This window comes from Pseudophryne corroboree, chromosome 2 (assembly GCF_028390025.1).
Source record: "Pseudophryne corroboree isolate aPseCor3 chromosome 2, aPseCor3.hap2, whole genome shotgun sequence".
In the NCBI taxonomy this organism is placed as follows: Eukaryota; Metazoa; Chordata; class Amphibia; order Anura; family Myobatrachidae; genus Pseudophryne; species Pseudophryne corroboree.
This window is the reverse complement of record NC_086445.1, coordinates 310,231,698-310,247,504: the sequence shown is the minus strand read 5'-3', so window position 1 is coordinate 310,247,504 and position 15,807 is coordinate 310,231,698. Positions and strand designations below refer to the sequence as shown.

At 38.4% G+C, this 15,807-nt stretch overlaps 1 protein-coding gene across 7 annotated transcripts in view; it reads left to right on the top strand.

The window, feature by feature from the left end:
• Positions 1 to 15,807, top strand: part of DACH1 (dachshund family transcription factor 1) — a 516,624-nt gene that overhangs the window by 484,333 nt on the left and 16,484 nt on the right. For 4 of the 7 annotated variants that reach the window (XM_063952923.1, XM_063952920.1, XM_063952922.1 and 1 more), the window contains 5 exons: positions 2,375 to 2,526; positions 6,957 to 6,992; positions 7,536 to 7,683; positions 10,578 to 10,721; positions 13,402 to 13,470. In XM_063952923.1, coding sequence (XP_063808993.1) covers positions 2,375 to 2,526; positions 6,957 to 6,992; positions 7,536 to 7,683; positions 10,578 to 10,721; positions 13,402 to 13,470 — 549 coding nt within the window. The remainder of the gene's footprint in view (positions 1 to 2,374; positions 2,527 to 6,956; positions 6,993 to 7,535; positions 7,684 to 10,577; positions 10,722 to 13,401; positions 13,471 to 15,807) is intronic. The other 3 variants (XM_063952924.1, XM_063952921.1, XM_063952919.1) reach the window with 1 other exon arrangement.

The following is a 15,807-nucleotide window of genomic DNA, read 5'->3' as shown; positions in this document are numbered from 1 at the left end:
GGCTGGCTGTCATTTATCTTTTATTACTCAGACTCTGAACAGTAAAAGATAAATTATAAATCTCATGAGGCTTTGTGCCCTTTATAAAGATAGCCACCACTGGAGTGGGAACAGGAACTCGGGAGAAATTCTGCCAATTAATTTATTTTATGGTCTTTTCTTCTTCACACTGGGCAAGTCTCACTCCACTGATCAATTTGGTGTAATCAGTGGGACAGCAGAAGTGATACTGTACATTGCCAATGCCCTTTGTATTTGCAACTCACACTGTACAATCACAATTAAGAATCATCTGCAGTTGCTATATTACCTCTATTAATCTTTATGTAATCTTTATGTAATATATCTGTGAGAAGAACCTGATGCAGATGGATGACTAGCCATTACTTTTGCTGAATGTTGTTACTGGTTACAGGGATATGCATTTTATTACCATACCCCATTTCTCTCTCCTGTCATCCTCTGCTTCTCCATTCATCACCCTCTTCCCATCATATGGATATGGCCTTCCCTGTGAGACCATTCTCCTTGTTGCAAGGCCACGCCCACTTTACTAGGAGCATACGTGCCTTCAGCACTAGCAAATAAACCCCCCTTCCTCTTCTGCTGTCATGGTGCCCCCCCCTCCCCCGTCATACTGGTCTGGATCCAACCCTGCATTCACAGATGCATTTTGGAGTAGGGGGACATTCGGAAAATTAGCGCACAGAGTGCTAGTAAGCCTGGAGCTTTCAGATAACAGCATCATCTTACCACATTTTCTGCCAACCTGTCCATGTCAGATGTTAATCAGTGTTGTAAGATTTGCACATATAGACATTTTTGGATAGTTTACTGTAAAAAGATCTAACTGGCACATGTCTGTGTATTGGACCAGCTTAGATGCTGAAATCCTTGGCCTTAGTATGTTGATTGGCCAGGGAAGCAGATATTTGACATAACAGAGGATTAGGAAGAGCTTTCTAGCTCAGCTACAGTATGTTAATGTTTCCTTATTGTTGTTATGGGATGTGGTTAACTTACCGGCTGTCGGGATCCTAGCGTTCAGGATACCGATGTTGGAATCCTAACAGCGGGTGAAATGCCGGTGGGCGGAATCCCGTCAGAGGCAACGTATTCCCACTTGGGTGGTGGTCCATGCAACCACTCGAGGGGGAATATAATACCGGGCCGGATGCATGGCGAGTGCAGCGAGCCTGCGAGGGGACTCACTGCTCTTGCTGATGGCATTCAGCCTGACGGGATTCCGGCATCGGCCTCCTGACTGGCGGTATCCCGAACTTTGGTAAATCATACTGAACCCGTTGTTATAGTTCGCAGATCTAATATATATTATGGCAACTGACAATAATTTTTATATATTGACCTATTTTTGTTATTATACAAAAGAAATTGATAATTAACATCTCATTTACCATTATTCAGTTAAGGTTTGTCATAGGTTGCTTCCACTGTTATGTCACATGCAATAATGCTGTAATTGTAAAGGACATGTACAGTAGATCATTGGTACATATGACCTACCCTGTTGAGGTGTATGGAATGCCATTACTGTGCCTTTGTTTCAGCCATCATGTTTCCCATCAACTGTAAGATTAATTACTGATCTTATGAGTTTTTACATTTTCTGATAAACCCAGTGCTGGATTTTACAGAATAACTCACAATTGTGTCATAAGTTTATGCATTTATGAAATAAATAAATAAATAAATAAATAAATAAATAAATATTCTATTTACACCTTACCATTGTTCACTTTTACAATATCACTTCATTGCATTTTTAGTTATAGTATAATATAAAATATTAAGCATAATTTCACATTGCAACTAGATTCCCTGTAAAAAAAAAACCAACAACAACATTCTGATACACAGTACAGTATATCCAAAAATATGCTTGGGTGGCTCATACAATTGCACAAATATTCTTTATATTGATATATAAACCTAATTATTACTGTCCACCAGCAACATTTTTCCTACAGTTAAACATCATCCTCTATTTGTCAAGCTATGCACAGTACAACACAAACTAAAATTAGATAATTGGGAGGTAGTCATAAAGTCAGTTTGAATATATTATCACAAGTATATGTGAGATAATATTTGTTTTAGAAAGATTCTCTTGCATTGTAAACTCAGTCTCATTAGAGACCACATTTAAAAGGCTTATAAAGTTACTCATTAATGTTATCTTGTTGTATCTCCACAGCTTTTTCATTAAAGAAAATTCAGCAGAAAGCATTTTCTCTTGATAGCAAGAACCAATTTGCAATAAATGTTCTGGAAACCACTAGGGAAACCATTACTGAGGTCTAATAAAAACAGACAAGCGTAACTTGTTCTATATTTTTGTTTCAATCACATACAGATGAGATCCAGCTCTCGACACCAACTGCGAGAGACAGCTTTGACAAACTCTCCCTGTCAGGACATGGACAACCACTACCTCCTGGTTTTCCTTCCCCCTTTCTTTTTCCTGATGGGCTGTCTTCTATAGAGACACTTTTGACTAATATCCAGGTAAGCATATCATGTCATCACTCTCATTAAGAAACACCCTTAAGTCAATACAATGTAACAATTATAAAAATGGCAACTTTAAACTAATATTTAATTACATTTAGGCAAACAGCAGTGCAATGAGTGCCCCCACCCTCCCAAAAAATAAAAATTCTATAAATATAGATAAAAATTTCTCAGGTGCTAAAATATTACTGTATGACACAACCGATCCCGTGTTTGGAATCTAAAGATTGTCAGGCCAGTCTTAATCAATTATTTCGAACCCTATTAAATTAGTTTGACACTTACATACTTCACTTTAATCAAACCAGTATGGCTTCAATGGATTTTTGCACACTGCTGCAATAGATGGGAACTAAAGCAAGCTACATATGTAATATCTGTCTGTTGACTGCTCCTACTTCTTGTGACTTTTTTTTTTGGGGGGGGTTCAGTAATTTGTATTAAAAGCCGTATTAAACTGTAATGTGGCTCTTGTGTTATAAAGTCCAAAATACAGTGCTGGAGTGTGATGCCTATTTACCTAACACTGTACCTGAGCATGAAATTATTTAGCTTCCGAATGACAATACATCATGTTTAAGACATGAGTGAGTAGGAAAAGTTAATGATGCACAAAAAAGTTGTTTTTAGAGGAAATAAAAAGATACAGAACATATGGAGTTCTAAGGTGATGGAAATGAATAAGCTTTAACTGTAAATCAAATTACTTCCACCTTCTCCCCCACACCCGCCCCCACAAACCTTCCAAAAATGTATTTGCTCTTAAATGTATAAGGTTAAGAATCCGCTACGGCCTTCAGATACCTTACTATACCCCTTGCATTGCCCACAGAATTACCCACGCTTGTCTATGGGCAGGATGTACTAAGGGAAAAATGCTGTAAAAACCACGTTTTTGAGGGTTTTACCGCATTTTCAAATGTGCTAAGACCCGGCCGCCGGGTCTTCGCCGCCCAGGGTATCGCCATTTTTGCAAAGATGGCGATACCCTATAGAAGCCTATGGGCTTCTTATTGCCGGCCAATGCAACCCGCCGCCCCCCGCCACAGATGCGTCCCCCCGACATACCTTCTTCCAGGAAGCCTGGACCCGGAAGGTAAACTCCTCCTCCGCATAGCAACGCAGGTCCTTCCGGCTGCAGGGAGGAGGAGGAGGAGGGGCTGGGGACAGCCTGTTGTTGCTTCCCGGCATGCGGGGAGTGTGGAGACTCCTGGGAGATGACAGAGACCCCCACGCACACCACCTCACAGGTATCGCGGGGGCCTCCGTCACTGCATTGCGATGTTGATCGCATATGTTAGTACATATGCGATCAGCATCGCTGCGAGGGGTGGCGATGTATGTTAATACATCCCACCCATAGTGAAAATACCTGCCTACATAATAGAATGCTCACAAACATCATATGCACAACTTACTGCTGTGCCCAGTGTCTAGTGTAGGATTTCATAGACTCTTCCTGGTCTTGTATGATGCTACCCACATCCACAATCACTGTGGAGGGAACTGTTTTTTGTAAACTACTGAAAAAAAGTTTGAAATGGCTAACATGTCCTCCTATACTCACATGCCCTTCATACCCCTTGACATGCCTATCAGACATTTCCACATGCCCATCGGACCTCCCCACATGCCAGTCAGACTTCCGACAGTGCACTTACATGCCATAAGACCCCCCCCACAAGCCTTTTACATGCGATCAAAAATCTTCACATGCCCCTTACATATATTTTAGACATCCCCACATGTCCTTACATGCTATCAAACCTCCTCCATATGCCATTAGACCTGTACACATGCCATCAGACTCCTAACACTTGTCACTAGTGCTGAGACTCGTGAGAGTGACTCAGAGTGTGTAAGAGCTGCAGAGACCTCCCTGTGCAGCTCTCACTATGTACCATTTAATGCAGCACTGCCCATGCATCTACCCCTCCCCCCCACATACATACACACATGCAGGTGGTTGCTGGAAGGACCCTCCCTTCTCAGCACCCTTAGTGGCTTTCCCCACATCCAGCATCTTGGGCTTCTTCCCTTGCCCCAGTTTTTCATCGCTGTTTTATGTATTGCTCAGAATGTTGAGAAGACAGGTGGTTTATATAATTGGAAGGAGATTTATCTTTAGGTATGGGCAGGAAGATATTCCCCACACTAGTTATTAAGTTTAGTAGTGAACAGTAATGGTGAAAGAGCAGTACGTATGAAAACTAATTAGACCATTTATGATATCTATTGTGTTTTTTAGTTGTGACTTTAAATAGAACATGGTACTGTACATTTCTTCATTTTATAGAAAATAGTGTGTTTGGTATTCTATAAGAAATATTACAATGTAAAACTTTGTCAACAAAATGATATGATCTTGATTTCCCTTTCAGTTAACTTATAAATACTTTTTAAAGGTCTATTGCTAGTCCATCTTTTAAGAGTTTTCTTCTAAAATGCAATCTTTTAAAAATATGTTTCTCAAGATCAGTAAAACTCTTAAAACAGATTCCCTGTGTGTATCATTCAAAAATCAAAAATAAATATTACTGAAAAAAAAATTACTTTTAAGCATTTCCATTTAAAATACTAAACATAAGCACTTAAAAAACAGATGTATTTTGTTCATTATATATTTATTGCATGATATTCATTTATGTAGTTTATTCAGCTACTGATAATACAACCAATCAACACATTAAGTGGTGCCAACATTGGCATCTTACTAAATAATCTCTAGACATTGCGTAGAGAGTACATCTTTCAAAGATAAGTCAACAAGATCAATCAGAGCAGAAAATTAGAATTTAGTATCTCAGAATAAAAATAAAGCTAAACTAAATTTTTAATTGGGGTGATCTAAAGGGGCACTTCATGTAATGATCTCTTTCATTTGTTGTTAATTGTTTGTTGCTGATGAAGTACAGTAAAACAAAGAGCTTTGCTGAATAATGCAAGAAGCTTAAAATGAAAGATTTGCTATCCTATTCCAACATAAAGGACCGTAGCTAAATACAGTTCTGATGATTTTCTTTAGTTTTTTGTAGGTTTTACTCAAGTGCTTGTTGTGTATTTAACAGCACAGTCATCAACATACTGCATGACAACTTAACCTAGTTTATGTTAAACAAGCATTTGGTAATATTGGCTCTATGATTTATGAGTGACACCCTTGATTTTTTTATTTGACACCGTCCAGAATATATATATACTTTTGTAAAACTACAGATAACATCTGAACAAACATACAGTTACATGTAAATGATAATAAAATTTATTAATTATTGTCCAGATGACAACATCTCATTCCCAGCGTGGGCATGCTTTAGAATTCATTTAGATAATTACTTTATAGTGTTTGGTGACCAAATAATGTTATGTTGGAGGTACTTTACAGTAACCTTGTTTCATAATTGTAGATTTTAATTTATTAGATTAATTCTGAAGAAGGTCCATGCTGAGAGTAAACCATGTATGTTCTCTTTTTCATACAATGAAAGAAGAGTGTATAACAAATTATTGTCTTTATAGAAAGCAATAATGCAATTTTAGGTGACTTCTTACAATGAACCCCAGTTTTGAAAAACAACCTATTTTATCACTCTTAGACGTATAGTTTCTGATTTCCCATTTTTGTCCCTTTTCATAATAACTTTTGACTTTTTATGTGAGCTGGATTCAATCAGGAAACATTTATTAATCTGAAAGGAACATATCCCACGCACTTGCAAATATCCAAACAATGTGCTGGATGTAATGAAGTCCGAGTTAACCAGAGGTGTGGGTTCCTGGATGAACTTGGACAGTTTTTCAATGCGCCATGTTTTTGCCTTGTATATGATTGCCGCTTTAAAAAAACATCTGCGTTCACCTGGGAACCCGCACCTCCAGCCAACTCAGACTACATTACTTCCGGCCCCATATCTTATTTCATTATTCTATATATTGTGATTTAAATTATTGAAACATGACATGATATAATACAAATTTATTTTTTTTATTTAGCAAATCAACATAATTAAGGGCCTGTTACTAGACGCTTCCATCGCATGGCTCATATCTAGCCCTGTCACACTCACATAGAAATAGTTTAGAGCAGGGGTTCTCAAACTCGGTCCTCAGGATCCCACACAGTGCATGTTTTGCAGGTAACCCAGCAAGTGCACAGGTGTATTAATTACTCACTGACCAATTTTAAAAGGTCCGCAGGTGGAGCTAATTATTTCACTTGTGATTCTGTGAGGAGACCTGCAAAACATGCACTGTGTGGGGTCCTGAGGACCGAGTTTGAGAACCTGTGGTTTAGAGTAAGTGGGACCACTAGGCTCATTTCTGCACATACAATATTCTTGTGTTACGCAATCCGTCCATAGCTCAGCAATAGACCGCTATGGATGATCTATGGACAGAGTGTAATATACTTATTTTTCCTGCAGCGTCGCGATTCAGCTCTATCCATCTACTGGCTTCAGGTAACGGAGGAAGTGGTTCCTGGGGGAACCTCTATATGCTGTACATTGGGGCATGCATATTTAAAAAGCAGTTGTCCATTTTAATTTTGTTATTTGTACTTTTTGAATTCCCTTTTTCCAATGGACATAATGTAATTTGCACCGTAACTTAGTTTGTTTACTGGCCAGTAGATGCAAGTATTGAAGGACAATAGTTCTATTTTCTAAGCACTAAGTAAATAACAGGTGCCCACAATTATCTTTCTTTGTATATGTAAAAATATAGCTGTAGCACTGTCATTTGCACTGCACAATCACTAGTGCTCATTCCGTTTTACAGGACAGTGTGACATGATTTGTTATAGAGCAAGATGTTTGCTATATACAGTACATTATACTTATGATTTTTAGTCTATACATATGCATTCACTATAACTGTTCCAGTGGTAGAGGTAAACTAACCCCCTCACCAATTTGTGATGTACAGAATAATGTTGTGTGTGCTTACACTAGAAAATATATGTTCTACATATTTATTGACAGTCATTTTGATTTTTCTTGTAGGGTTTGTTAAAAGTTGCCATAGATAATGCAAGAGCTCAAGAAAAACAGGTACAAATGGAAAAGACCGAATTGAAGATGGAACTGTTCAGGGAACGAGAACTGAGGGAAACTCTAGAAAAACAATTAGCAGTAGAACAAAAGAACAGAGGTATTTCTTTAACATTGCTGTTATCTTGACTTATTGCAGTAATTAGTCTAATTATAATATAATTGTATGCAGAATATTTAAGGATACCATAAGATCCAATCATTTGACAATACAAAACAGGAGCAGTCATAATACCTAGTTTTTCACAGTTTATAAAAGCTACCCAGTGTTTTATTTTGGGTGCTAGATTCAGTGAACAGTTACAGAATCCAATCCCTGTTAATCCTGATAATCCAGATGCTCCAACAGTTCAAATGTTAGTTAAACAAGGCTTTTAAAATAACCACTTCCTAAGGAAAAATAATGCAAAGTTCATTGGCAACATATCAGACTCAACTATATAGCAGTAGTTCTAGAGAGTTCTTGTTTAGACCATTGGTGGTTGTTCATCAGTCTATTTATGTGTCTGTTAGTGATTTAGTCATTAGTCTATTTATGTGTGTAGTGCCCCTATGACTGATTAAGACTTATGTAGTCATGAAGTCATTGCATTCAAACATTAAAGATCATATCTATCCAGTTGAATCTACAGTGTGTCTCCAAATTAGACAACTGTTAGGTAATTTCGAGGCCACACCTAACCTCAGATCAAACATATGAACAATTGGGTACAGTATATGTTCAATCTGATAAAACATATTAGATTAAACTGGAAACAGATTCAATTGTTCAGTGTTTGTACTGAACAAATGACTCATGCAGGGACTAATTAGCCGCAATTCTTTTTATTTTATCAACAATTTTTTTTATCACCACTATCCAATTACATCTTGCGGAATACATAGGGTCTGTGAAAAGCCGGACCTATGTATTTTCATGACACTTAGCCCCAGCTGAGCCAATTAGCTGTGGTAAATTATTACAGCTAATTAGATACCCACTGAATGGCTAGTTTATGAAGACATTCTGAGGGGGATATCCTAATTGTCCCACCGGGGGCTAGCTTATTAGCCCAGATAAACCATCACGAGACGCGGCTTATCAGGGATTTTGTCAGGCAGGCGAAACCAAATACCCAGAAACAGCCCCGTTTTCGTGCTAAAACTGGGCTGTTTCTACCAAAAACACATAGGTTTCACTGAACCTGTGTGTTTTCGGGAGAAAGGGCATATTTTTACAGGCGATCAATCAGGATAGCCTGTAAAAAAAAATCAGTGAAACATTGGGAAAAATCGCGAAAAACATACGTTTTTTCGGACCCGAGGTTTTACAGGGGCTAATAGGATATCCCCCTGAGTATTCAATCTATTTAGTTTCTTTTCTTTAAGGCCAAATTGGTATAAATCTGAAAAATTTGGCAATATAATGTATTTTATAACAAAAAATCCATTTAATCACATTTTCATATTAGAATTTAAGAATGTGAGTGAATCCAGTACTGTAGACAAGTGTTCATGCTGTATATTTCCATATGTACTTACAGTTTTTGTTCTAATCATCACAAAATTACTTTCTGTGACATCACCTCTTTTTTTTTAAAAGGTTATACACAAATTTGGGCTGTGTGATTGCATGATTAAATGCTATGACATCATTAACATAAAGAGCCAAACCCAATAATACAATGTAATACAAAGTACACAAATATAATATGTAATAAAAACAATTATAATGATGTTTCCTCAAGCGATTAGAGCATATATTCAGTCACAAATTAATCTATACTCAGAATGACCTTTCTCACAAGTGCTAGATCGGCCTTGGACTCCCATAGCCATAGCTAAGGAGTACTCACCTCCATTGGTATGTTGGATCTTGTCCCTAGGTCAACAATGCAGAATATTTGAAAAACAAACCAATTTATGTTATTTTCTAGCACAGTGATTGCAATTACAGTGCAAAGGTACCAGTGACCAGTTACTGTGTAAGAAACTACACAGAGTACTCTGTAAAGGTGCTTACATATGAGAAGATTTTGCCTTAATAAAAATAAAGATTTCCCTTGAAATGTCTCCAGCAGCAGAATGAACGATATAGAGCATACACACTGAACGATATAGTAAAAGATATCTTTCAGTGATGTTACCCCTCCCATTCCTGACCATGCAGTCATGAAATATATAGCCTACATTGGACTGCATGTTCAGTTGATAAAGACAAATGATAAAGACCCATGCGAGCGCGCATCTTTATCTTGTATTCACAATATGCACATCTTTATCTTTATCGTGCATATCGTCCACTTTTATCTTCTCTTGTGTATGCCCCTTTACACTGTATTTCTCCTCTCTTGCCAATGTGGGGAGATGATCTGAGGCAGCACCAGCACTGGTGAGTACTCATCAAATGGTGGGACCCTGGTATTGGCCACCTACCTTTTTGCAGGGGTGTTTGAGGTTGGTGAGTAACAATTACATTGTGACCAAACATATCTATCAAACTTGTATACAAAGGTTGCTGTACACAGATAATTAGAAGTAGTGTTTATGCTTATTATTTCATAATTAATTCTAATTGTTTGAAGTCCTCACAGATAATATTATCTCTTACTCACTGGACCATTAATTTACTCTGCAATGAACTTTATTGATATGAAACGTTTATTTTTCTTGGTAATAACAGCAATAGAAATAAACTTTTAACATTAACTTTTAACTTACAAATATAAGCTGTTTTATAATACTTAACTGGTTTTAAAAAATACAAAGCAACTTACCGTAGATGCACAATATGTATGCTTTTTAAATGAAACAAATAAAGAGATATATTATTATTTTAGGTTGCTGTGAAGTCCAAACATGTAATTTATTTATACTGTAGATTGGTTAAAATGGAACATATAGGTTAAGAGTAGGTCAAATAATTCTTCCTCTTACTATGTGAACAAAATAGTGTACTACATAGATGACAATGACAGACCATCAAAATAATTAAACTGACATTTCCTGTTTCAGCAATAATTCAAAAAAGACTTAAGAAAGAAAAGAAGGCAAAACGAAAATTGCAGGAAGCTTTAGAATTTGAGACAAAAAGGAGGGAGCAAGCTGAGCAGGCATTGAAACAAGCAGCATCTTCAGAAGGCCTCAGGGTCCTAAATGGTAAGGTTATGTTCAGTATGTTTGCTCACTCATATTTTATATGCATATATGCATATGTACAGTACATTACATACAGATGCATTCTTATACACCTATCTTTCTTATAGCATATGATGCAAGATGCCTGGTGCAATTCCCGTGCTTTGCAGTTTTACCTTCATTTTACATCTTAGTATAGTTAGTTATGCATATTGCTTCAGATGCAGTCACAAGACGGCTATTGGGCGTTATTAAGGTTGGATGGCATATTATGCTCAAAAGCTGTATCTGCAATCCATTCTTTCCCATACAGGGGCCCGCCCATCGCAGGGCAAGGCCACCCAGTATGCTAACCAGGCCGCCCAGCAGCAACTGTGGATGACCCCCTGCCTCCGCAGCCTGACTGCAAAGGCATTCTTTCCATCGGATTGGTGCAGCCTTCCCGAAAACGCTGCCAACCCGCCCCTGTTTTCCCTGCGCCACCCCCACAACGGTCCGTCGCCCCCCCCCCCCCTCCCCCCGCGAATGCCTCTACCTGTCAATCAGGTAGTGAATGCCTCAACCTGTCAATCAGCTATCGCATTGGTCAGACCGTGCACGTGAAGGATTGGGCCTGCGCATGCACGGTAGTGCCGCAAATGGGGAATTGATTCGGCTTGAATAACCCCCATTGTATGCAACTCGGTCGATGATTTCTTAGCATTTGGGGGGTGGTAATGGGGAGTGGTCGGGTAAATGCAGGCATGTCATGGCTATTCAGACAGCATTTTCTGGTTACGCATAAATTAGCAGTTGCGATCTTACTTGCTACTGGAGAGCTCCCTGCATCCCAGGAGAGCATCTCAGCCTGCACGTCTTCAGAGGCACTCAGACTCTGCAACATGTTCCGATTTGTGACAATGGACCCAATGTATCAGCGATTATATGCTGTTGGACAGAAATGATGCTACAGCAGTGGGCATCCCTATGCTTAGGTTAGCTTCTATCCATATTAGTATATAATCGCAATTGCATATAGCAAAAGATAGCAACAGCATCAGCAAGTACAACCACATCTGAATCAGGCCCATAGTGTGATAGTTACTTAGGATTAGTACTTTGTCACAATGGAGTTAGTATAAAGTCGCAAATTAGGCAGAATGATGCCTGGTCATTATTGTCTTTTTGCCTTTTTACCTTACACTGTGTACTTCTTCCTCTACTAGATTATAGCGTCCTTCGTTTCACTGTATGGATAGCACTAAATGGGGTTACAACATGATTTGAGAATAGGTTTATGAGGATACATCTATATGAGGTCTGTTAATGACTATGGGGGAGATGTATCAAACTTTAGAAAGTACCAACCAATCAGATTCTAACTGCCATTTTACAGGGCAATAGGGCAGATGTATTAACCTGGAGAAGGCATAAGGAAGTGATAAACCAGTGATAAGTGCAAGGTGATAAATGCTCCAATATGCAAATGAACAGTTAGGATCTAATTGGCTGGTGCCTTTATCACCTTGCACTTATCACTAGTTTATCACTTCCTTATGCCTTCTCCAGGTTAATACATCTGCCCCTATGTTTGAAAAATTACAGTAGCTGATTGGTTGGTACTTTTATTTCTCCCCACTTTATTTCTCTGCGAGGTTTCATTCATTTTCCCTTATAAGAGATTTTATGCACAATGATAGCAGCCTGAATAGTATGAACTACTATAGAAATAAAGTAATGTTTTGCACACCTTATATATAAATTCACAGAATTGGATTTGACTCTAGGTTATACACTTTGGAGCTGATGGTAAAATTGGGCATTTTTTGCACCAGCTCTGCAAGGGTAGTATACTTGACAGTTTTATACCAGGAGAGAACAAAAACAACTGCATATGCGCCAGGCTGACAAACGGAGGAGCCAGTAGTATTTGCACTTGCAATGTGGCTTGACAGTGTTAGTAGTATATGCTAAAGTTGCAGTACATGGGTTGATTACGAAATCCCGGCAGTCACAATCCCGATGGTCAGGATGCCGTCAGAGGCACCCCGACAGTCAAAATCCAGATGGATCCCGGTAAGTATTATAACCATACTCTTATCCCTAATCCACCCCTTACCCAGTCTAACTGTCCCCTTCTGAAGCCTAACTCTAACTGCCCCCACCTCCGCAGCCTAAACCCCAGTACCTACCATCGGGATTTGTTGGAATTCTGACCTTTGAGATTCTGCTTTTGGTACTCTGACTGTTGGGATCCCGACTGTCAGGATCCTGATCGCAACCCCAGTATACAGTTCTTTCAAAGTATACTGTAGTAATTTAATGGAATGTTATATTCTGTACATACAGTAGGATTTAGAACTTACAAACAAGACACATAAATAGTGCGACTTTGTCCTTTCACTCACATGAGCCTAAAAAAGTAGAACATCAATTATAGTATTGGAAAATTAAGTTCATAATGGGCCACAAGTGCAGATATGGTACACAGAGCAGGCTTATGATATTTCAACATAATTAATTCATGTTGACAACACAGTACTGTCCATTAATCCCAATTTGAAACACTTTAGATGCACAGTCCATTATGGTACAGGTATACCTGCTTACCTGTCTAATTAGGAATGGCCCAGATGACAGCTGCTCTCCTGCTTCTTGAATGTAGTCTGAGTACAGTTGTATTTCTGCTACTAATGTTATTCACTTTTGTCCCTGTTTTTAGAAGCTCTGACCCCAGAAATAGAATCTGACCGCAATGGGGCCAGAACAGATGCTGAAAGGACAATACAAGGTAGGGTGTGCAAAGTCCATAAATCTAGATCTCGCATGTGAGTGTTGTTATAGTATGCTATTCAGCCATGTAGCTCACCATCTGGCTGAAATGAACACAAGTGGAAACAAGGTCACATTTGCACTGTTGTTTATTACAGTAAATTAATTCTGTAATGTTTAACATAACAGCTAAGGGATCAACTCTATCACACATAATGTAGATCTGCATCATTTACAGAAATCTTATTAGCTGTACAATTTATATTTTTACAATGTCTTATATTTCTATATAATGTTAACTTTTTGTTTTGGCTTGCAGAGAACTACAGTTATGAAACTGTTGTACTGTATTTAAAAACTTTGCTGTGTTTTCTTATTCAATTCTTAATAAGGAACAGTGGCTATTAGTTTTTATTCAATTGTAAATGTAAATAATATTACAAAAACAGTCATATTACCTCTCTCCTTAATTTTTTTAAGGTTGTCCTTGACTTAAAGGAAAAGTCCTTTTTGAACAAACTCTTGCTATTCAGCCAATTTCCATGTTTAGACCATTGGTGGGATTCCCCCTCCATTCCAGTGAAGCCTCTGTCACATACTGAAAGATGGATCTTATCTGTTTCCTCTTTCATTGTGTATAGGAGAGTAGAGCACTGTTAGACACCACAGACTTAGACAGGAGTGTGCAATGTATATGCCTGTTACATATGCTAACAGAGCCAATTTTTGGAGTTTCCCATTCAGTTAAGCAATGGTACGGTGTATCTAAATATCAGTAAAAAAAAAATAATAACTTTACTTTGAATTTGGGATATCACTTTATTTATTTCTTCTTATAACATTTTTTTAAAAACCACCAGAGGCACTACTGTATATATACAGTATATAAAACATCTTATTGGGTAAATAAACTAATTTTAATGGCTTATCATCAGTGCCATAGCAACCTAATGAAATGTGTACAAAATAAAGAATTCTTCCATTATTGTGATGTATATTTATTTTTTTTGCACAATTTTAAACTGTAAAGTATTTTAAATATATAAAGCAAGTCTTTCTGGTTTTTATTTTGTCTGGTTTCATCTGCAGTGAACCATTTGCCTCATGTCAGTCCTAGAAATCTTGGCCCTCATTCCGAGTTGATCGCTCGCTAGCTGCTTTTAGCAGCAGTGCAAACGCTAAGCCGCCGCCCTCTGGGAGTGTATCTTAGCTTAGCAGAAGTGCGAACGAAAGGATCGCAGAACGGCGTCAACATTTTTTCAAGCAGTTTCTGAGTAGTTGCAGACCTACTCCTACCTTGTGATCACTTCAGACTATTTAGTTCCTGTTTTGACGTCACAAACACGCCCTGCGTTCGGCCAGCCACTCCCCCATTTCTCCAGGCATGCCTGCGTTTGTATCTGACACGCCTGCGTTTTTCAGCACACTCCCGGAAAACGGTCAGTTACCTCCCAGAAACGCCCCATTCCTGTCAATCACTCAGCGGTCAACAGTGCGACTGAAAAGCGTTGCTTGACCTTGTGTGAAACTGCATCGGCTTTTGTGAAAGTACGTTGCGCGTGCACAGTGCGCAGAAGTGCCACTTTTTTGCCTGATCGCTGCGCTGCAAACAACGGCAGCTAGCGATCCACTCGGAATGAGGGCCCTTGTGCGATAAACACGATGAGTGAAATGTTTGTGTGCTTTGTTAGTATATAGTTAGTTCATACAGTCATAGTCAAGGTTCATATTTCAAATATTTTTCAAATTTTAACTGCTGTTTTGATGAAAGCCAACATTTAGAGTATATCTCTTCATTGTCTACTCTATTACTTGCCCTGAAATAAGTATTAAAGGGGTAATTTAGGTTTGTAAGCAAACCAAAAAAGTAAGCAATTAGGCAATACCATGTTGTACTGCAGTTGGAGCAGGTATAACATGTGCAGTTGGATTTTGATTTGAGTGGGGTGTGTTCAAGCTGAAATCTAAATTGCAGTGTCAAAATTAAGCAGCCAGTATTTACCCTGCACAGAAACAATATAACCCATCCAAATCTAAATCTCTCTGCACATGTTACATCTGACTCACCTGCAGTGCAACATGGTTTTTCCTAATTGCTTTTTGGTTTGCTAACAAAACTGAATAAGGCCCTAAGTGCCGCCTCAGGCTTGCTCGCGGGTTGATCTGTAATTGAATAGCTCCAAGTACTTTATCCACAGGAACACATGACTCAATTTATGGCCGGCTGAATCTGACCCATTGGGCCATCACCTGGATTATAATTAATTTTGTTTTAGTATTTAAAAGCTAAGTTTCTTAAAAATAAAGTGGCTTCAAATTGTCAACATACATGGTCATTTTTAGTATTCCAAAAACC